Source organism: Cyprinodon tularosa, unplaced genomic scaffold, assembly GCF_016077235.1.
Source record: "Cyprinodon tularosa strain WSP-4 unplaced genomic scaffold, ASM1607723v1 ctg92, whole genome shotgun sequence".
Classification (NCBI taxonomy): Eukaryota; Metazoa; Chordata; class Actinopteri; order Cyprinodontiformes; family Cyprinodontidae; genus Cyprinodon; species Cyprinodon tularosa.
Genome location: NW_024039696.1, coordinates 1,833,179 through 1,856,102, shown reverse-complemented (window position 1 = coordinate 1,856,102; position 22,924 = coordinate 1,833,179). Strand labels below are relative to the sequence as shown.

Below are 22,924 nucleotides of genomic sequence, written 5' to 3'. Positions count from 1 at the left end.
GTCTCCTCCTTTACCTCCTCCGAGCTTTCTGATTGGCTATTACCGCAGCGTCTCCGCGTACGTGCCTTTGTGACGCCACCACGCTTTCCCTACCATGCGACGCGTCATGTCCGAAGAAAGATGGCGGAAGGCGGAGCGGCAGATCTGGATACCCAAAGAGGAGAGATCGCGGCGCTTCTGAAAACACAGTTACGAAAGGGAGACACTTGGTAAGACTTAAATCAGAACGTTTTAATGTTTACCAGGTGGCTTTATGCAGGCTCTGCTCGGGCTGACAACGCAACGGAGGGTTTAAGAAAGCCCACGGGCCGTGTTGACAGGGAGCTGAGTCCACAGAGGCTAACGGGAGCCTGTCTGGTACACTTAAATGAAGAACGACTACTTTTTCGCTTACCTGTTAAAATAACTGGCTTGGGTTATTATATTTAACACTGATAAACCCCCTATCGTTTCATTGTTGGGTGTACGTTTTTATACAGTATGAATCCGTGTGCTTTTCCCCTGGCTAAATTGAATGCTAATAGCTAATTGCTTAGCAGCCGTTGCTCCGAGTGGTTTTCCAGTCAGAGGGTTCATTTAGCAGGGCGGAGTCGGAAAACAAGCACCTGTCAAAGTCCCGGAGCCAACTGGTCACGCTGACAGCAGCAAACTCACACTTGTGGCTATAAAATCTGTCGTTATAGTATTCAAGCATGTTAAATTGCCTTTGTTGGTGTTGTATAAACTGAGTATACAGCAGAAACGCAGAAACTTCCAACACTGTTACGGTGGTCTTATAACCAGAGGCGTTGCCAGAATATTTTCATAAGGGTGTCCAGGCAATAACCGATATACACAGAGGGGTGGCCGAAAGTGGATAGGCGCCAGAACCTCAGGGTCAATCTACACTATTGCAACAGGAAAATGAACAAGCACAACATCTATATTTTCTAAATAAACACAAACTATACTTTCCTACCGTCTTTGCTAAGAAATAGACGTGCTCTCTATATAAAGGTATAAATAAAATTCTTTCAGGTTTGAGTTGTGGGGCAAACATCTCTTCCTTTGTCATTACTTGCCTACTTTTTATCAACAATTATTCTGCATAAAATTGATATTTACAAGAACTAATATATACATTAATTGATTATTAAGGTTTTATTAAAATAGTTATTTATGATTTATCTGATCACGCCTACATGACTTTCAGAGTCACATCATTTTCTCTTTACCTCATATAACACAAAATCTAGTTCCGAAAAGAGCATGAATTATCTTTAATGTTAGTATATTAATGTGCATAATTAACAGCATTGTTTTTGTTGTCAAGTAATTGTTAATATATGAAAGGTTAAAATGTTTTGAATATTCTACTTGAGAGTATTACTGCTGGGAACGTCTGTATTAGAGGGAATAAAAAGGGGTGGCCAATGATTAGCTAAGGTCACCCCTGGCCCCCCATCTAGCTCTGCCCCTGCTTATAACCACTGATCCTGCTTTTTCTTCAGGTACCTTGTGGACAGTCGTTGGTTTAAACAGTGGAAGAAATATGTGGGGTTCGACAGCTGGGATAAATATCAGATGGGCGATCAAAATGTCTACCCAGGACCGGTGGATAACTCTGGGCTTCTCAAAGGTAAGAGATCCACAGACCATTCCAGACTGTAGCTCATAATAGTGCTGTTATTCAGAAAATATGTTCTGGTTCATAATGATGTTGGGATTTTCTTTAAAGTTTGAAGCAACCACTTACAATATATGACTGATTTACAAATATAATGTAAACAAAATGAAAAGTTCTTTATTTATATCACATAAGTCCATCAAAGTACTTTGTTTAGTTGCTTTGTTTAAAATTCATATTATTAATTTAAAATGGTAGCCCATTTATTTCAATTTTATTCTCATTCTGCTATTTACCCAATTGATTATTGAATCTCTATCAGGCATATACGATCAGCAATATGAATATTTTTGATTTTCTTTCCTTATTGCTGTGGTCAATAATTAAGATCAGAGGCAACCTCACTAAATATTAGAGAGCAGGTGTTGTAAAACAGGGATTTATTAATATTATAAAACAATAACAATAGGAATAAGGTATTTTTACTGTTTTTTGCTTCTCATATTAACTGGTTTCTCTGTATGTGACTATGGAAAATTTTAATTCTTATCCGTATGGTAACAATCATCTTACAGTTACTGTTTAGACTGTGGAAAAATGTTCAAATATTACACAAACAATTAGTGCCACTACTTTTATCATTTATGACTGCGTCTGTGTCTTATAATCATTGTGGAAAGCTTGATGTTTGGGTAGCTTTATTTTTAAATGTCATTGCTTATGTGGAGATCATGCCTGAATAGTTATAGTAGATTTTTATAGATGAATTGATTTTTTTTTTGTTTTGTTTATGAAGATTTCATTTTTGTATAATCAAGATTTTTTTCTTTTTTGCTTTGTCCCCCTCCAGTCCACTTTCAGGTCCTCCATAGCCCAGGATGATATCAGTTTATCACTTTTGGTTCTTCGATGTGCATCCATAACTGATAAACTAGTTGCAAACATTTAGTTTGTTATATTTTCATTGTTTAAGTACCTCCCAGAAGGGAAGATTCAAATAAAGGCTAATTTTTGAAAAATAAATTGTAATTTTCATAAAGTAAGAGATTAGATTTTTAAGCCATATTGTTTGACGTTGATATTGCTGGTTTGTACTTTAACCATTATTTCCCTAATGCTTGTTCATATTTCCATATCTGACCATGTTCCATGACTTTCTGAAAACTCTAAAGGACAAAACAAAGGTTCTTTATTAACTTTATCCTTAATATTACATGTTTTTTTTTTTTTTTTTTTAACCTCCTTTCCCAGCTTGACTTAACTCTTATCATGGCAATCACCTTACTATCACTGTTTAGATTGTGGAAAATGTTTAAACAGGCCACATAAACAGCTTGATCTGTCTTTTTAAAGGGCTTCTTTCAGCTCTCTGCTGGACAAGCTTCATTTTGAGTCATTAGCTCACTTCTCTGTGGGTCTTAACTTTGAATGTTTTTGACTGTATTTAAGTTAAACCTAAAGGCTGTTTGATCATTCTGGAAACACAGACAATAATTTTAGATAACATTGTTGAGTATGTCTTTAGAATATGAGCGGTTGGTTCAGTGAAAGCCCTCCTCTTCTCTTTGTTCTGTTTTGTTTCTCTGGATCTGTGATGAAAGCCTTGACTTACTCGCTAAGCTGCCTTTCTGCCTTGTTTGTTTCTCACCGTCTCTTCTGCTGCTCCCTAGATGGGGATGTGCTGGCAATCAAGGAGCACCTCATCGATGAGCTGGACTACATCTTGGTGCCGACGGAGGGCTGGAATAAGCTGGTCAGCTGGTATGGGGTGACAAAGGGCCAGGAGCCAATCGCACGAAAGGTAGGCTTTGTTTGTTGCTTAAGAAATATAATGGGTTAATTAAAAAAACATGTCAGTGCTGAAGAGAAATTTGTTCTCTTGCAAATTTTAAAATGTTTTAATGGTTTCATATCTTTATCTAGAGGTTTCAGATTTATCCTGATTTTGAAAAAACTGGTCATTTAAGTTATTTATCTGCCTATTTAGTGTTTTTTACTGTATTTTATTTTAGGGCTGGGGGATTTGTGATACTATCGTGATAGGGATAGTATTGATGATTAAAAACACTTTTCATTGGTTCTTTAAAGTCGTTCTTGGGTAACTATATAACTGTGACTGCATGCAACAGCCATTATAGCCGCACAATCACAAACACTTATGTTTTATTCCCTCTCTTTAAGTTTGCTGACTTATGTTTGGTATCCCAGTGAGACCGAGCTAGAAGTCCCATGAAGCACAGCAGCAGACAGGAAGTGACCTCTGTTTAAAAGGGCTGAAGTTTAGTTTCCCTTCCAGGTGCAGAAATACTTCACCTGCACAGCAGAGATGAAGAACATCACTATAGGCTGAAACAAATTCACCTAAACCTTATATTAGCATTTTTATTTTTTATTTATAATAATGAGGCTAAAAAAAAAGCTAAATCTACTTTCTGTGTATTTGTGTGAATGACCTCACAAGACGCACCATAGTCCGGCTGCTCATCTGTATTTATAAACATTATGGACTGATATAAGAAGGAGGAGTTAAAAATAGGATATTGTCATAAACAAAAGATGCTTTACACCTTCTGTCATCAGGAGCACATGCTGTTACTCCTGGTCAATCACAGGTACATTTACTTAATCTGCTATTTATATATATATTCTCTTTGACCATCTAAGCCTTATACAGGGTCAGGTTTACATAAAATATGCAAAGAAACTTTGAAGATGCATCAGAATAATGGATTAAAAACAGTTTTAGGGATTATTTAGATGTAAATCTGTTCTGTATCTTTAATTTCTGCTTTCTGTATTGCATAAATATTTTTTAAGTGATTTATTTCTGGTAAAAGATTTCTGATTCAGATCTCTGACATTTTTATTGTGTTTTTATTTTAAGTTATTTAATATATTTTTATTTAATTTTTAGATTCATTTATTTATGTAGCTGCCATCAGAGTCAACTAATTTAAATATTTTAATATTTAGTTAAAAACAAGAGTTAATACATACTAGTATTGAAATTAAATGTTCAATGATAAATAAAAAGTTAAATACCTTTCAGTAAATGTATGTTTATTTACGTTGGTTAAAAAGCACATTAAAATGTAAGGAGGAACCTATGTTTTTGTTCCGTGTGTCACGTTGTTGCCCATGGGAAAGATTGACTGATGCAATTTTTTGCATCACTGAGATTGTTTTCCATGAAGTTTTAGCAGGAAAATTTAAGATTTTTTTTGTAAAACCTGTATAAATTATCTTTATTCCTCTGGAGTTTATCCGGCCAATGAGATACGACTTTTTTTTACTTGTATTAATTTGTGTAAACCTTTATATTTGTTTTGAGCTAATTTGGGTTTCTGTTTCCCTTCTTTGTTCTGACGGCATTTTTTGCGGATTTTTAAGACGTGTCCACAATAAATGGCTGTTAAAATGAGAATAACTTATCTCAAGAGGAGTAACAATTTATTTCTTTATATTTTATTTATTATGATCTATTTTTATTATGATTTAATTTAATTTTTTTAATTTTTGTCATTTTTTTAGATGAAAGAAAAAAGTAGTTTAAAATGGAAAATATCAGTTTGAATGTAGATTCTAAAGTATATTGATGATGTCATCTCTGCTGTAAGTTTAGCGTGGTTTGTTCATACGAATGGAATTCAATGATGTTTCTGATAATTAGGATGTTGAGGGCTTTAGGATGGAATGCTAAGGATCGAGTTCTCCCCTATAAATCTCACTAACGGCGGCATCGAGGCCCCTGCCTCTGTCACCTCTCTCGTTTATTATCTTTCATTCTCTCTCCCCCTTCATTGACCCTCCCCCTGTTGCCATGTATGCCATGGCTCGTATCGGGTGGCCGTGGGGTTTCTATTTTCAGGCAAACGTTCTGGATGACAGAAACGCTACATGGAGCGGGCTACAAGACACAACATGCAGGAGGTTCATTACTTTATTTATTTTTTTTTCTCTGATTTCGTTTTAGTGAGAGGGCAGGAGATGTGGGGCAAAGGAACTCTGGGTCTGTGCGCTCTTCTCTTCGGGTTTGAATGCGGTAGAGGGCTTCTGCGTTCTTGTTTGAAGTGGAGGACTGCCCGCTGAGGTCACACTGATGAAGGCAACATTTTCAGAGGAGTGCAGGAGAGGCTTAACCAGTTTGGGGGGGATAGAAGTGGGAGGGGTGGGATTAGCAGTTTGGAAGGTGTTTTGCCTTAATTGCGCTGCTGCAAACTTTCAAATGTGCAGCAGTTGTGCGGAGGTGTTTGGATCGGTCTGCTGAACAGATCTCTGGGTTTGTGGGGAGAACTTTGCTGTGTGTGTGTGTTAGAGGGGCTCAGCGGTGAAATAAATAGGCTGGGACTCCTCAGCTGTTTCCACGAGGTGTGGCTAAATTAAGCATTCGACTCTGATTCTGTCATAGCACTTGACAAGTTTCAGCCAGAGCAGCAGATTTTGCTCTATTGTGCAAGAAGGGCTTCTTCTAGAAAAGCAGAAATTACTGCTGACCTTAAATCCATGATGCCTTTTGGAGCTTTTGTTTATCCAGGGGTTAAAGTTCACATAAAGGAGAAAATAAGATGCTGGATTTTTTGCAAAGCAAAAGTATTTATTTCTATCTTTTTTTATATAATCATGTGGGGTTTGTTGTGTTATTTTACAGGTGGTGGAACAGGGTATGTTTGTGAAGCACTGCAAGGTGGAGGTGTACCTGACGGAACTGAAGCTTTGTGAAGACAGCAACATGGACAACGTGATCACCAGACGCTTCAGTAAAGCCGACACAATAGGTAGGCATCCAGACCCTCTGGGTTACAATGAAACTCGCTGGGTTAAACAGAGACTCTGCATCTTTCAGTGTGTTTATGTGAGGCCTGTCCTGCCGTGTTCTGGTCCAGTTTACATCTGAAAGTCTTTTTAGGAGTTAAAACTACTTGCCTTTGAAACTGAACTGTTCTTTTTAGTGGATAGACGCACATTTTGACTAGGCCATCGTGTATGCTTTGTTTTAATCCATTTCATTGAGGCTGATGTTGCTGTATGATGCTGCCACTACTGTGTTTTATCAGGAAAACTTTTGTTTTCTCAATCTGCTCTGACAAGATATTAAAGGAGGAAAGACTGTAAATATCTAATCAAGCCAGTGTGTATCTACTTATTCATTTTGGGTCCAATGCCGCCTGTCTGGTTTTATGTAACATTTACCTCTGATCTTAGTTTGCTAGCAGTGTAGTTGATCAACTGCTCTAATGATCAGTTGGCTCAGGGTTAAACTGCGGAAGAAGATAGAGATAGATGGTCTTTGTTTATGTCTGTAATGATTTCAAACATTTCAGATTTCTTTATCTGGGCCCATTGAAAAGAATCTTAAAAATCCACTTTCTGCATGCATTTAATTGTAGTTGAAGTAAAACAATAATGTACGTTTTTAAATCATCTCTCTTCATCTGCATCAATGCAAATATACAGAGACGATAAGATCCTGCAGGTTATCAGACAGAAATATTTGTACAAACAAAACCCAAACAGCTGAAGATCACTTAGGGGTACACGTTCAATAAAATGGAACCCTTTCTTTTGGATTTTTTTGTTTTATTAAAAAGAGAATTGTACTTTTTGTGTTTATGGAGTTTGGGATTTTTATGAACATAGAAAAAAAAAACAATCAATTAGAGTTTTAATTTCAAAGCATTAGCCTCATCGCCAAGACATAACAACATAGTTTATTCCTAAAGTTGGGTCCTATTTTCCCCCTGGGTTGGTTCTGGATTTGATCATCCCTACAAAGGAGGCTGATCTAGATCATCAGACTTGAAATATTATTCATAAGCTTCTTCATTCATTTCAAACCCATCACTGAGTAACACTCCTTAATTTTCACATTTTGTCATATATACTGTCAAATGTTAAAAACAAAGAGGAGTGGAAACCAGTCAGATTTTCTAAGCTTCTACTATTATATGAAAACCAGTGATAAAGTCCCTCTTATCTTCTATTTTTGCTGCAGATATGATAGAGAAGGAGATGCGAAAGCTGTTCAGCATCCCTGATGAGAAGGAGACACGACTGTGGAACAGGTACATGAGCAACACCTTCGAGCCTCTCAACAAGCCGGACAGCACCATCCAGGACGCCGGACTGTACCAAGGACAGGTAGGGCCTCCCTACTCTTCTACCTACAGCTGGCTGTAGTGAGTAGACCTGAGTAATTAGGTCCTTTTAGATATAAAAGTGTTTGAATAAGGCCTTGAAAATGTAATTTATTTTTATTTTTAAAGTGTAAAGCTTGTCTGAGTTCAGCTACGTTTTTTATTTCTTCATTACAAGTCAACTCCGTGTCTGATTTCTGCTTGACCTCATCCAGTAAAAAGTACCTCTATAAAGACAGAAAGGAGGGTAAAAATTAACACAAAATGAAGAAATCTGAGATGAGGCGCCGTGTGTGTCTCATCGTCAGCTTCGTAACTTAAAGGTTGATTCTCGCCGCAGCAGCAGACCTAAATGGAGACCCCTGTTCTTTTGGTTGTTGTCCTACAGGTTCTCGTCATAGAGCAGAAGAACGAGGATGGCTCATGGCCCCGAGGCTCCATGGCTTCCAAGTGAGTAAAGGTCAAGGGGCGCTGTTTTTAATTTTTCTTTTTTCTTAGATTATCTCCTTCTCTTCTAACAGCGCTATGACAGATTATTTAGGATGAGGTGTTGAATGGCTGAAGGCCTTTTAGGATTAGCTGATGTTAAGTAGCCTCATGTTCTTGTCTTTAAAAAGGTGAAGCTTTAAGCTGTAAAGCGATCATCTAAAGCCTCTGCACCATCTTCCCCTGCCTCAGTCAGCCTCTCCTGCTTGACCTTCTGTTGCCCCCCCTCCCCTCTGTTTTCAGCTCATTCCAGTTTGATTTGATTGACGCGCACACACCTTATTTTCTGCTCTAACTCATGATCTATTCTTTTATCTTTTGAAGGTCATCTGGTGCTTCCAATCTCTCTGCTTTGCCAAAGATCTCGCCTTCATCTCTCACAAACAATCATAACAGCAGCTTCAACAGCAGGAAGTAAGGCATAGTTGCGGGTTGAATAGCTGGGAGGGGGAGGGTGGGTGATGCTGATTGTTACCCTAAGCGAGGGTTTCTATGGCTGAGATTCCTGAAGCCATCATACAGCAGGGATCAAACGCTGATAAAATGACTCGCTGGGTGAACTGATGGTCTGCTGATGACCCTCCTGGTTCATGTTTTTATTTTTAAGCCCTAAAGCATCACATAAGATTCTGCTTTATCCTCCTTAACCCTTTGCTCTGTGGAGGATCTGATGTCATAAAAAACATCAGTTTGTTGGTAGAACAGCTACAGGTTTTGGTTTAATAAACAAACACTATAAAGTGAGATGAATTTGCTTTTTTTTAAATCGTGCAATTGGTCTGCATTGGAAAAAAATGCAACTAGGGCTGCAGCTAACGATTATTTTTCAAATCGACTAACCTGTCGATTATGTTTTCGATTGATAGATAGCCAAAGCTTCCTTAAAGAAGATTTTTTTTTACAAAATTAAACCAGGTCAAACTTTTCCACTATCTGGATAGTGCATATTGAAAAACTATTTTTTTTTAAATATCTTTTTTTGAAGATCTTTGTGTAATTAATGTTCTAAGTGTGTCACTCTGTCAGCTAAAGTGATGTTTTACAGACTCTATACTCCAGTTAATAATACCCGTATTTTCCAGACTATAAGCTGCTACTTTTTTCCACGCTTTGAACCATGCGGCTTATAGGAAGCTTATCTATTGATGTTTTCCTAACTGCCAGAGGGAGAAGTCAAGGTTAGAAGTGAAAGAAAAAGGGGCTAATTTTCCTTTAGCACAAGAACATGCTAGCAGCAGGCATGACGGTGAACAGATATCCCGAATTCTGCTTTAATGCAGTAAATAAATTGCTGCATTAAAGAGACTGGGCTCAACTACTGCAGAGCTGAAATAAAAAGCTGATGAAGCCCCAGCTTTAGTGAAGCTCTTACTACTGTGAGCTAATAAGTTAATGGGAGCTAGGATTCTTCTTCGCCCCTACTCCAGGGGCTATATGTAGAGCTCCACCTACAGGTTTGGTGGGAGACAGTTCAGTAGTTATTAGCGGCTTATATGTAAGTTTCCAGTTTTGTCCAAAAAAGTTAGTGGGTGCGCTACGGTAATCGACTACTAAAGTAGTTGACTATTATTTCAAAAATCGATTAATCAGATTAATTATTTTAGCCCTAGATGCAACATCTAGATATAAATATCTGTATCAATGTTTGGCTGAATGTCTCTTAGTTTTTCATCTGTCAAAATTCCTTTTTGCAGATTTCTTAGTTGTTTTTATAACAAGGGGAAAAAAATTGAGTCTTTTTAACTTGAGAAAACTCCACTAGCTGTCAGGCATGGTGGTGGCAGCATCATGCTATGGGGCTGTTTTCTTGTGTGATGATACTGGAGTTAAGGATTATTATGATTCTTAACGCTGGACGTTTCATCATGTTTTTGGATCACAAACACCTCGGTTCTGGTTTGGAGTCTCAACTTTAGCTCTTTAAAAGTTTCAACTACACCAGGAAGAGGAGGGTCACATTTCATACCAGAAAATGTAACACATGTTTGATGATGGATACAGAAGGCATGAGGCTCTTTGTGCTAATGAGAGAAAATACACTTTCTAAATCTGAGGAAACTAACTTGAGGTGTTTTTTTTTTCCATCTCTCCCTGAAAATAATGAACTGGAGGGAATCATTAAAAACTGGGAAATAAGAAGATGTTCTGGCTGCATCACATCTTGGATATCAAGAAGGAAAATAAATGTGGTTACATTAAAAACGTCGCTGTTGTGGAAACCAGTCATACTCTGGGAACATTTTTCAAACAAGATGACTGCCTGCTCTTGTTTCATTTTAAGAAATAAAGAAAAAGATGCTACGTGTTTACCTGCATTGAAGACTAACCAAAGGAAGAACTCGGAGGAAGAATTGATTGCTTGTTGGAGAGCAAGGCTGCTCTCCAGGCGAAGCTTTATGACCTTTTGATCCGACTAATGTGGGATCTACTGCGCATTTCATGGGTGTTCGAGTGGAGAAACCATAGAGAGAAGGTTTTATTTATCTGCAGTGTTTTTCCTGCTCTCTGCTCAGGTTGGGGCTATAAATCATCAGGTTGCAGCTCTGCATTGTTTGTATATGAAGAGGGTCGGTTGTTAAACGGGATGACTTGGAGAAATCTGATCTTCACTCTCAGCAGCTCTCCTATCCCTGATTGACTCCAGTCAGCGCTGTGGTTTCCTCTTAATTATGCATGCGGCCTCTATTTTTCATAAGAAGCACGCCCGAGTTGCATGCCCCTCCATCTTTCTGACTTTGCGGCGGCGGTGCGGTCGGCTCGGCCCCAGCAGCAGGTTTCTCTCAGTTTCTTTCCCGCTCCTCGCGATGCGCACCTTCTGCAGTCCTGGTGACCTTCAGGGTGCGTTTCTTCGCTCTTCTCTTGCATACTGATTGGGCAGTGAGGCAGCTTTGTTTCCTGGGTGTTACAGGCACAGAAGAGGTGAGGGATTTATACAAAAGAGTCGGATAAAAATGGAATTTAAGGGAAAAGTGTAAATTTGATGATGCGTTTTGGAGAGGAAAATAGGAGAATGAGAGTACAGGCTCATCTAATTTCTTCTCAGTCAGCCCCTCTCCCCCTTCACTCTGCCTCTCCCTCTCTTTCTCTCACCGTCCACCCCGGTGCTTTAGTAGCAGTCCTGAGCATCCTTGCTGCTGCTATAAATATCCACGGGGACCAGTAGAGCAGCAGAAGGGAGGAGCAGTGGACAGGACGGGACAGAGCGAAGTGATCTGAGGGGTAGAGGACAACAGGATGAGGGAACGAGAGCAAAGAAAAGGAGACGCCATGGGTTAGAAGGAATAATAGTGTCCTGCTGCTTGAGTTGGACTGAGCTTAAGCAACGTTTGGACTAGACAGCAGCAGGACTTTACCCTTTATTTTTTTATTTTTTGGACTCCAACCGATTGATTTTGTGCTGACATGTGGGCCGGCACGGGCTGGGGGGGGCTGAGATGTCATGCTCCTGTGTTGCTGGTGGTGCCTGAGGCCTGAGGCGGTGGATCTGGACAGCAGGAGGGTGGACCACCACGTTCTGACCTGCGAAGCCCCCGCATCCAGCACCAGAAAAACTGCATCGTTTTCTCAGTGGGGGGCAGAGACGACCGTCGTTTCACTTCCTGCTTCCCAGAGGTCTGCTGCGCTTTAAAGGGTCCACCTCTGAAGCTCATTGCTACATTTCAAACCATGTCTCTTCTTTAGATTATAAAAGGAGAAAAGCTTTGCTAAAACCCTAAAAGTCACAGATTAAAATCTTATTAATCAGGAAACAAAAAGTTTAAGGTGATGAGCTTTTTGTATTTGGTCCTTTTTTAAAAACTTTTACAGCTGAATACAGCTGCAGGAATTTGCAGATTCATCTCTTCCATCTTTGCTTTGCCTCAAGCTTTTCTCCCTTTTAAAACTACAAACTCTCTCCTTCAGCGTTGGTTGTAGATTTGGGATGAATATATATTGATTAAACCGTTTCCTACTTGTTTTCAGCAGCTTATCCCACAGAATGATGCTGCCACTGCCTTCTTTGTTGGAGTCACATGAAAAGTCTGGTTTAACCATGAAAATATAGAAGGGGTTTGGTTTTTTTAGAAAGGCATTCGCATAACTGTTGAGGATGTTCTTTTTTCATGTTTGGTGTGACTCTATTCGCTGTTTACTCTGCAGTGTTAAGAACTCCAGCTACAGTCTGCCCTCCTCCTACCAACCGTACAGCAACAGCTACGACTACTCGGAGCAGAGCAGGCAGAGCGAGCGTTCGGGCCTCTGTGGACTCTCCAACCTGGGAAACACCTGTTTTATGAACTCTGCAGTGCAGGTAATAAAGCCAGAGTCCGGATGTTTCTGATTGCTGGGTTTATTTGGATCGGTGCGTATCTGAACGGCGTCCTTCTCTGCAGTGTTTAAGCAATATCCCCCCTCTGACGGAGTACTTCCTCAAAGACAAGTACAGAGACGAGCTGAACGAGGACAACCCCCTGGGCATGAAAGGGGAGATCGCCAGAGCCTACGCTGAGCTCATCAAGCAGCTTTGGTCGGGGAAATACAGCTACGTAACGCCGAGACCCTTTAAGGTAAATCCATCATCTGAACGGGCCCTCAGAGAGAAAAACGGCCTCTGATCTTTAGGAGTTAAATAGTTTTTGGGTTATTTTTTGTTTTTATCTCCTACTTGTTTAAGTGCGCTCGTTCTGTTTCCGTTCCAGACCCAGGTGGGCCGGTTCGCCCCACAGTTCTCCGGCTACCAGCAGCAGGACTCCCACGAGCTCCTGGCCTTCCTCCTGGACGGCCTTCACGAGGACCTGAACCGCATCAGGAAGAAACCCTACATCCAGCTGAAGGACGCCAACGGTCGGCCAGATAAGGTTGGTTCCCCCGGTTCTGTTTGAGCCCAAACCTTCAATCATCTGCAAGCTAAAGGGTTTGTTGTACTTTTCCAGGTGGTGGCGGAGGAAGCGTGGGAAAACCACATTAAGAGGAACGACTCCATCATCGTGGACATCTTCCACGGCCTCTTCAAATCCACTCTGGTTTGTCCTGTGTGTGCCAAGGTCTCTGTGACCTTTGACCCTTTCTGCTACCTGACCCTCCCCCTGCCCATGAAGAAGGAGCGGACACTAGAGGTGTACCTCGTTAGACTGGACCCAGTCGCTAAACCAACACAGGTAAACAGAACGCTGCAGCTGAAAGCAGAACCATGACCATAACCCTAACCGTCTAGTGATCTGATCTGATCCGATCCCACGTCTGCTTTTCAGTACAAGCTGACCGTCCCAAAGGTGGGATACATCTCTGACCTTTGTACCTCCCTCTCTAGCCTATCTGGAGTGCCTGCTGACAAGGTAGGAATTTTCACTGAATTTAGGCCTTTTAAAAAAGAAAAAACAAGAAGTAAATAATAAACCTGTGATAATATAACTGTTCTGAATGTACAACGATTCATTGATCCTTTCTCTACAGAGTTCTTTATGGGGTTTTATTTAAATGTAGATGCTTAGGTTTTAACTTTTGAGCAGGTAGGAATGAAAAAGACAATTAGTTTTTACATTTTTGGTCAAAAAAAAAAAAAAAGGCATTTTGGCCCCTAAAGTAAAAAGGTTTGGACGCTGCTGCTCTAGCATGAACCTGACACCAAAGCTGATTCTTCCCTCTTAAACTCTGGGAGTGATACCTTAAATAATGACAGAAAAACATGAGAAGTAAGCAGTTTCCTGAAGTCTAAACTCCTTAGAAATGTGTCCTAAAGAGGCCAGTAGGACCATTAAACATCTTTCTATCAAACCTATTTGTTTTCAGTCGTGTTTTATTGTTGCTCTTCTCTCCCCTTTAGATGATTGTTACTGACATCTACAACCACCGTTTCCACCGGATCTTTGCCACTAATGAAAACCTCAGCAGCATCATGGAGCGAGATGATATTTACGTGTGAGTATAGCGCTCTTAACTTCCACCCTAACGTGGCTTTTATCCACGGTGAAGTAGGGCTGGGCGATATGAAGAGAATCTAACGCAAAATATTGAGCTATAATCACGATACATACTGTATATATTCTGTATATCGTGTATCCTTCAAAAACATAACGTTGCACTGATGTACTCATTCAAACTTCTGGTTTCAAATTTAAAACATTTTAATTTTAACCAGCATTATGTCTTTGGGTGTCAGTAGTAGATTTTTAACAAGAATACTGAATTAAATGCAAAATAACCGAGGGCTCTTTTGGACATAATAAAAAAGGCAGAATGAAAAAAGAAATTGACCTCAAATTACAAAAACAAAAGAGCATCTCCAGACTATTTGCATTGACCTCTATGTGCTGGGAATATTCAGAAAGTTGCCAAGTTTCGAAAATGGCTGCGAAAACCTCTGAACGAGACCGCGTCACATCACGGGTAGAATAGCATCTAAAAAACATTTAAATAACGCAAATAAATCTTTGGTTTCCTCATATGGGATTGCAAGGCCAACATCATCTGCTTCACAGCTTATTTATTTAATGCTTTAATTTGTGACGCTGACATGCAGAGTTTACGACATTCTTCATTTTGCATGGATGGCTTTTTAGGTGATGTAATACATGTTTATTCCTACCTTTTGCAGCAATGGTTTTTGAGGCACATCTTACAAATTAGCGCCTTTTGTTCGATATCCTCTGCGCGAAATCCAAACCACTGCCATAAATTGCTGAGCTGGAACACCTGCTGTCGCCATATTGGCGCACAGAATATAATCCTGTTTGGAGGAGGGGTTTATGAGGCATTCAAAGTGTGTGGGGATAAATAAAACTCTCAGTGCAATAGATGCAGACGGCTTAGTGTTGTCATGCTAATTTGTACTCGATGGTTGCGATAATCATTTGAACTATCATGCATGGGAAAACTCAAGATACATCGATTATATTCTATATATATCGCCCTCCCCTACAATGAAGTCGATTTTTGTTCCTGACTTTTCGGATTCCTCTTTGTGTGATTTGAAGTCTCTCTCTCCCTCCTGTAGCTTTGAGGTGGCGGTGAACAGAGTGGAAGATGCGGATCACGTAGTAATCCCTGTTCACTTGAGGGAAAAGTTCAAACAGTCGGGCTACAACCACACCAGTACGCCGCTGTTTGGTCTGCCCTTCCTCATCGCCGTCCCAAGAACTCTGAGCGAGGACAAACTCTACAACATGCTCCTCTCTCGACTCTGGTGGGCTTCTGTTTGTTTCCGGTCTTAGCTTAGGTTGGTTAAACCCTGAAGCCACTGGAAATCTGAAGATTAATTTGGGATCTGATGCCTTTTCCGCCCAAAGCCGGTTTGTCCGATCTCCTGTGGAAGAGGATGAGGAGGACAGCGAAGAGACGCAGCCGTCCACGCAACACGCTATTAATGGAAACGCCACCAACGGGTTGCTAGAGGAGGGCTCGCCTAGTGAGTTTCAGGAAGTAGTCTTTTTATTTTCCGCCCCAAGACGCAGCCAGTTGATCCAGTTTGCTGTTTCCCAGGTGAGATGGAGACGGACGAGCAGGACGACGAGTCCAGTCAGGACCAGGAGCTGCCGTCGGAGAACGAGAACAGCCAGTCGGAGGATTCGGTGGGAGGCGACAACGAGCTGGAGAACGGTGTGACGGCACCGCAGATCTCCACCAAGGTTCAGCAAACGGCCGGCCTCAACAGGAGGAGGCTCTTTACATTCCAGTTCGACAACATGGGCAAATCGGACTTCTCACTCATCAAGGAGGACACCAAGCTGATCCGCTTTGACGAGGGACATCTCAGACTAAGTGGTAGGATGGAGTTCTGACGACTGACCGATCAGTTTGATGAGATATAGTTTTCCCAGCTTGTCTGTCTTTTTGCAGACCGCTCGTATCTGTCTTTGGACTGGGAACCAGAGATCAAGAAGAAGTATTTTGATGAGAGCGTCGTTGAGGTAAGAGGACGCGTCTACAGAAACGTTTACCTGGTCATCAGAAGATGATGATTGATTCTGGTTGCTCTGATTAAAGGCACACTATGCAACATTTTTCAGTTAATTAATGTGTTCCATAACGTTTTGGATGATTAAATGAGTCATTTCAGGTTGAACAAAGGTATTCTCGGCCGCCCTGGTGGTCTGTGGGGGAAATACTGCACTTGCAATTGCAGGAGCACCGACCCGCACCCACAGGCTCAGAAGTCTCGTGAGAGTCGGTCTTGCTTTACGGCCGAGAACTGCTACACCCCCCAGTTAAAAGCATGCTCGTTGCTAGCACAGTGGCGATCTTTGTGCAGTTATGCTACGTTCACATCGGACGCAGCAAAATCGTGTCTGCTGCTTCATTTTTGCTGCTTGAACCAGTTAGTTCTGACGCGCGGCTGAAGCAGCTTTGCTGCTCTGGCTGTGCGGTGCAAAAGTGTGTCTGACGCGCGTTGGGCGGAGCTTAATGCTCCTTCACCTCCCAGCTCCTCCTCCAGGATTCATCTGAATTATTGTTTACCTAAACTTTGTGCTGCGATGCTCTTAAGGAGGCCAAGTCATGCAACTATGCCTAGAAAAAAACTATGTATTATCCTCCTAAAACACAGATTACACTCCAGGCATTCACCCTGATAGTTTTTACTGTGTCCTTTTTAACTGAAGAGATCAGCAGACAAAAACGAGGTTTAACGCTGTCGCCACCTGCTGGCAATACTGAGGCACTCATCTATTGGCTTTAGTTCCTGCTACTTCCAATATTTTTGTTCTTTAAAAAACACACAAACAAAAAAAAAAAAACACTTTCTTTCCTTTCACACTTCCAATGAGGAAATGCTGCCTAGTTTGGCTTCATTACTTATTTACTCATTGCACACATTCCCAGTATTTTACATCTGGAAAATGAAAAAAGAGCCAAACTTTACTAAGAAATGGAACAAAAACTAGCTTTATACTGTCTAATAATCCAACAGGGCAAGAAAAGTTCAGGGGAAAGTATTTGTGTGCTACTGAAGTGAGCTACTTCTGCAGAAGTGAGTGAAGTCGTAGTATATGCACTGCAAAAAAAAAAGAAAAAAGAAAATTTAAATAAGTCATTTTTTTTTAAATAAGGAGAATTTTTCTTGATTTAAGGAAGTAAGTAAGACACGTTGCTAATAGAACAAGATTATTTACATTTAAAATAGGAACAAACTATTGCATTATTATCTAATTTTATTTTAAGAGTAGAAATACTCATTCCATTAGCAAATCATCTTATTCACATACTAAAATTATGGGTAAATACACCTAATTTAAGGCCATTTTTACTTATTTCTAGAAGGTTTTTGCAGTGTGTCTAGGCTGTTTTTTTACTAGCATGTGCTGACTTGTCTCACAGCTTCCTCCTCTGTCAGCTCCCGACAGTGCAGATAAATTAGGTTTAAAGCCCAGTGCACAGCGCGTCAGACCAGTGGTCTGTGGCGAATGTGCAAGCTGCTGGTTTTTACCTTCCTCTAGGTCTCATAGAAAGCTCTGACTGACAGGTTTTTAATGAAAGGAGATTGTAGCTGTAGTTTACATAATGAATATTTCTCCTGCTCTAAGCATTCCTGACCCTCTTGTCGGCCTTCATAAAGCACCGTTCTGTTCTGTTTGGCTTTTATGAGCAGGACTATGACAAGCATGAGAGCATGGAGTACAAACCTCAGAAAAAAGCTTTCTTCAAGCTGAAGGACTGCATCGAGCTGTTCACCACCAAGGAGAAACTGGGAGCCGAGGATCCCTGGTGAGAAACTCAAACGCCTTTAGTTTTAGGATGTAGCTTTTGCACGCCATCTAAAGCTGTTATTCCATGTCGGATCAGGTACTGCCCAAACTGCAAGCAGCATCAGCAGGCCACCAAGAAGCTGGACCTCTGGTCCTTGCCGCCGGTTCTCGTGGTCCACCTTAAACGTTTCTCTTACAGCCGCTACATGAGGGACAAGCTGGACTCGCTGGTTGACTTCCCACTCAGGTACACTTCCCACAGGCAGACACCTCCAGATGTTTTCTCTGCTCAGCCACCAGTTAAAGCTAATGGTTTTGGTGGGTTTACTTCTCAGGGATCTGGATATGTCGGAGTTCCTGATCAACCCCAACGCCGGGCCCTGTCGCTATGACCTCATCGCTGTGTCCAACCACTATGGCGGGATGGGAGGCGGACATTGTAAGACTTTCAGCAGCTTCTCTACCAGTTTGGTTTCAGATACATTCATGTGCTGATCTGTTTCAATTATTTCTATTATCTAAATAACAGCCAGAGCTTTCTTTCTAAAAGAAAGGCACGGTAGTGGCGGTATTGTTTTTTTTTTTTTTTTTTTATAGGAGATCCCTCTAAGAAGGTTTTGATTTAAAAAAAAAAAGAAAAAAAAACTGTTGACATTTTCCCAGAGATTTGAATTCAGAATTTGAAATATAAAGAAAAATAAAAGAGACTCTGAAGAAGAAAAAGAGTAAATCATAGGACCCCTAATTTGGAAAAGAGTAGAGAAAAGTTTTAGATTTTAACCTGATATCTGAAGGCTAAACATTTCTAAGGTGAATTAATCACCTTTATCATCAGTTTTATTAGAACTCATGTCTTTGTCTAATTTATTAATTCTGATGTATATAATACAGATTTATTCAGAAATTAAGACATTTCACAGCATCTTTGTATTAGACCTTTAAGTTTAGCTCTGCATTTCTTGATTTTTAATAATTCAAATGTATTGTTAGACAGTGTGTTTTGTTCTCCAGTGTTTAATTGTAAACTTTCTCATAAAAAATCTAGATGTTTGTAGGAAAATCTGAAGTTTCAGACACTAAACAACTATAAAAGCTCCAGTTAGAAAGGTCGTTTCTTATCATGGAGGAAACCAGACTGTATGTTTTGATTTTCTTCTCAGACACCGCCTATGCTAAGAGCAAAGATGACGGGAAGTGGTACTACTTTGACGACAGCAGTGTGTCTCCAGCCAGTGAGGACCAAATAGTGGTGAGTGTCCTTTTCTGTCTGCGGTGCTTTGAAAAAAAAAATCCCTTGCTTTTATTTTATTTTACAAAAAAGGAGAATATTATGCTTCTAAAGTACTGCAGAATCAAATGCAACTCTGCTTTTAAAGCCCCTTCTGAGTATATAAATAAATGACATCACTTGAAGCATGGGTCTCTTCCAGTGTTAATTTCGTCAGCTTTTTTAAATTTAGTCTTAGTCTAAATGATGAAAATCAGTTTTAGTAATTTAGTAATTTTAGTCAACACTGTAAATAATAGAACTTCTCCACACAATGCTTTTTTAACATAAATATCAAACGTACAGAATAAAACTTCACCACACACTGCTTTTCTTTTTCTCTATTTTATTTATATAACACTGTGTAGAATAGAACTTCACACACTGATTCTCTTTTTAACAAATATCACACTGTACACATTGAACCTTTTGTCGGCATCATATCCACAAAGTCTTTATCCTCAAACATACTTCCCTTCCTTCCCCAACCTCTGATCTGGCTGTGGTGTCACTGTGTCAGGAATCTAGTTTGGAGGAAGAAATTTAAATGATTAATATCCAGAGTATCAGTAGAACATCTTTCTTCTCTGACAGAAAGACAGACAGATCCTGCTAGTACAGGCTCACCCGTTCATTACCTTCTACCATATGTCAGCTGTTGGCTCTTCAGATGTCGCTTGAGATTCGCTGTGTTCTTCCCATCCTCGTTGAAGCCGCAGACTCTTCCTTACTGCTGTGTTTTCCTTCAAATTGTAAACGAAATGGCTCTAAACATCCAGGCGTTGTTTAACAAACCGCGCACCGGTATCCGCAGTGACTGGGAAGTTGAGCTACGCTGCTACTGACTGAGTGCTGCGGGGTGCTGTGGTACAGGCGCCATGTAGGGACAAACATCGCAACAACGCGTACTCTTCTATGAAGCTCAAGAAACACTTATATTAACAATTACAAATTAATCATAAACAATTACATTTCTTAATGTCCATTCATCCATCCTAAATTTTGTCTGTCTTAGCCTCGTTGACGAAAGTCATTTTTTATTTTTGTCATATTTTTATTTTCTGGAAACAATTTTTGTTCGTTATCGTCTCGTCATTGTCAGGGGAAAAAGGGGCGTTGACGAAATATTTTCGTCATCGTCATGGTTGACGAAATTAACACTGGTCTCTTGACATTAAATAGCAGGATTGGTAGGAAGGATTCAATTAAATTGTTGCAGTAGAGCGAGTTTAAATTTTAGACCCTAAAATGAAAGAGAACTGTAATGGAAGAGGTCAGTTTAGGACATCCTAGTTAAAGTCTATAAACAAAATCAAGTGAGAAAGTTAATTCAAACCTGAAAATGAATGTTTTTAAATGCTCCCTATCCAATCAGATGTTCACCTTACTCTGCAGTTGTCCAATGAAATCACAGAGGATGAATGAAATGAGCAGAACCTTCTCTCCTCTCTCTGTCCAGTCCAAAGCCGGCTATGTGTTGTTCTACCAGCGCCAGGACACGGTCAAAGGCACCGGATACTTTGCCCTGGACCGGGATGAAGAGGAGGATGAAGAGGAGGAGGAGGAAGGTGGGGATGCTGAGGAAAACGAGGCGGAGGAGCTCCTAGAAAGAAGGACCGTCTCGTGTTCTCAGGGTGCCTGCTCCAGCGCACAAAGCGACGACGAGGAGCCGATCGAGAACAAGAGCAGGAAAAATGACATCAACGAGGAGGAGGATGATGAAGAGGAGGAGGAAGAGGAGGAGGAGGAGGAAGAGGTATCCAATCATGACATTACCATGAAAACCAACTGAGGTATACGGATTCAGGAACAAGCAGAGATAAGAAAGGGATCTGTGCATCATGAAGCCATAGGGACACACGGCGCTGCAGCGAGCCACCGGTCCCGCTCAGCCGCACGGACCGAACCGGGCCGCCGCCACCGGGACATCGACTGTTCGGCTGGGGGAGCTGCCTCGGTACGCAACTCTAATAAATCAGGAGCCTCTTGTGGGTGAATCACTGCGTGTGTGTTTGAGAGAGCGTGTCGCCGACATCAACTCCCACAGAGCATAAAGAATGATGACGGCGCCCTCAGCAGGCGCTGCTGCTGCGCCGCCACCTTTTTCTCTATATTTGAAATGTTATTTAAGCAGTGCATTGTTTGCATATCATTTTAGTATTATTTGGATTTTGTAAATATTTTTAAACACTGAACTGCATTGAGTTTTCATGATGCGCTGAAATATTTTTGAACTTGCACAAACACTACTCCGCCTCCTCCTCCTCCTTTAGAACGCCAGACGAACTGCATCTATAATCTAGACATAACGTAGAGAAGCGGATGAAATATCCCAGCTTTCTGCTTTTGCTGCTCAAGCAGCTGATCTCTCGTTCTGATTGGTCGCATTTTAACTCCAACATCTTAGAGGTCAAAGATTGTTAGTCAAACTTATATACTGTGGATTGTTTTGCAGAAAACATGTGCTGGAAAAAGTTCCACACTGCCAATCGCCTCCTCATTGCTCTTCATATCTACGTGAAGCTTTAGTCCTGTCCAGTTTTATTACAGCTTTGACCTGCAGGCAGATTTCTACAAAATATTTCTTTCTGGATCGATCCTGCCCAGAGCAAACATCGATCCCATTCAGAGCTGAAGACTAAACATTTGAAGCTGTCTAGCTTTGCTAAATCAGATTTTTTGCTTCTTAGATTGTAAATCTTTAAAAAAAAAGCGTAGCTAGCTTTTCAAATCAGCTCAGGAGGATGAACCAGAGAAGCTGCTGTTACTTTTCAATAGACAGCTTCCCTCTGATTACATTTTAAACCTCACTGACATTATAAAGCCTAAGTTTACATGATGCTTAAAGGTGATGCGTTCGGTGACTAAGTAAAGATCAAATTTCCTTCCCTTTGGTGCGTAAAGAATCTAAAAATCAGCCTCTGATTTCTTCATTCCTCCCACGTCCTCTTAAAATCACTTCGGCCTTAACTCCACATTAACACACTGCTATATTCACCTCCAAGTTTTTCTTTTTAACCCACAAGAGGGCCAGAATATACACTGAACTGAATGAACAAAGACCACATGTATGTGAATCATGCCTTTAGATTGATTGTTTTTTTCCCTCGATTTTTCCGGCCCTCTCTTTGCTTTTTGGTAACAGGTTCTCCGCCTTTGATGCTGCCTGTTCGAGTTTCTGGGGAAACGCTTCTAGTGTGTGTGTGGGTGGGTGTGTGTGTGGGATTTGAAGCGGGGGAGGTGGGGTGAGTCGACCTGAAGCCTTTCAGCTCGTAGGACCATCATCCAGTGATGCGGCAGAGCTCCTGTCGCCTCCCATTACGAGGCTCCGCCTCTGGTTCCATCGGCCGACTCGCCCCATCCTAACGCCGTGGGACGCGATCGCTTCTTTAGGCTTGTACGATATTGTACAGAAGAGTTCACTCTGTGAGTGCACATTTGATAAAGTTTATTTATTTATATGTAAGCATTTAATAATGAAATGACGATATATTTAAAGCCTCGGCAAGACGCCAGGAGTCGGGTGTTCGGTTACACACTAGTTTGCGAAGTCTTGTCAGGGAGGGAATATTTTTTTAAAAAGATTTTTTTTTCTGTTACTGGATTTTTCTTTTGTAAAAAATGAATTCAGATGTCCTTGCATGAAGACGTATGGAAGTTTCCAGGTTTGGCTGCACTTGAGTTCACTTGGGTTGACATTTGAATTGTGCATGTGTATTTATACACAATTACAATAAAAGTTAAGCTTCCTGTGGCTTTTTCCCCCCTCTGA

At 40.7% G+C, this 22,924-nt stretch overlaps 1 protein-coding gene across 4 annotated transcripts; it reads left to right on the top strand.

Annotated features, from left to right (window-relative positions):
• The first annotated feature begins 70 nt into the window (after positions 1 to 70).
• On the top strand, positions 71 to 22,924 carry LOC119776219 (ubiquitin carboxyl-terminal hydrolase 15-like). Of its 4 annotated transcripts, XM_038274507.1 has the most exons (22): positions 71 to 209; positions 1,491 to 1,618; positions 3,277 to 3,407; positions 6,255 to 6,381; positions 7,599 to 7,744; positions 8,129 to 8,190; positions 8,551 to 8,640; positions 12,367 to 12,517; positions 12,600 to 12,773; positions 12,906 to 13,064; positions 13,140 to 13,364; positions 13,458 to 13,541; positions 14,030 to 14,124; positions 15,200 to 15,388; positions 15,492 to 15,610; positions 15,685 to 15,966; positions 16,042 to 16,112; positions 17,789 to 17,904; positions 17,983 to 18,132; positions 18,221 to 18,324; positions 19,046 to 19,134; positions 20,612 to 22,924. In XM_038274507.1, the coding sequence occupies exons 1-22, from the start codon at positions 121 to 123 to the stop codon at positions 20,942 to 20,944; spliced, it is 3,114 nt and encodes a 1,037-aa protein (XP_038130435.1). In that variant the 5' UTR covers positions 71 to 120; the 3' UTR covers positions 20,945 to 22,924. The 4 variants fall into 4 exon arrangements, with proteins under 4 accessions (XP_038130435.1, XP_038130436.1, XP_038130437.1 ...); XM_038274508.1 differs by lacking the exon at positions 8,551 to 8,640; XM_038274509.1 differs by lacking the exons at positions 71 to 209; positions 1,491 to 1,618; positions 3,277 to 3,407 and adding an exon at positions 5,400 to 5,536.

Excerpts from the sequence above, each read along its gene's own strand:
- LOC119776219 (XM_038274507.1), top strand. The coding sequence starts at position 121 with ATGGCGGAAGGCGGAGCGGCAGATCTGGATACCCAAAGAGGAGAGATC. Across the intron at positions 13,542-14,029 it reads CTGGAGTGCCTGCTGACAAG|ATGATTGTTACTGACATCTA; the intron begins GTAGGAATTTTC and ends TCTCCCCTTTAG. Across the intron at positions 16,113-17,788 it reads TTGATGAGAGCGTCGTTGAG|GACTATGACAAGCATGAGAG; the intron begins GTAAGAGGACGC and ends TTTTATGAGCAG.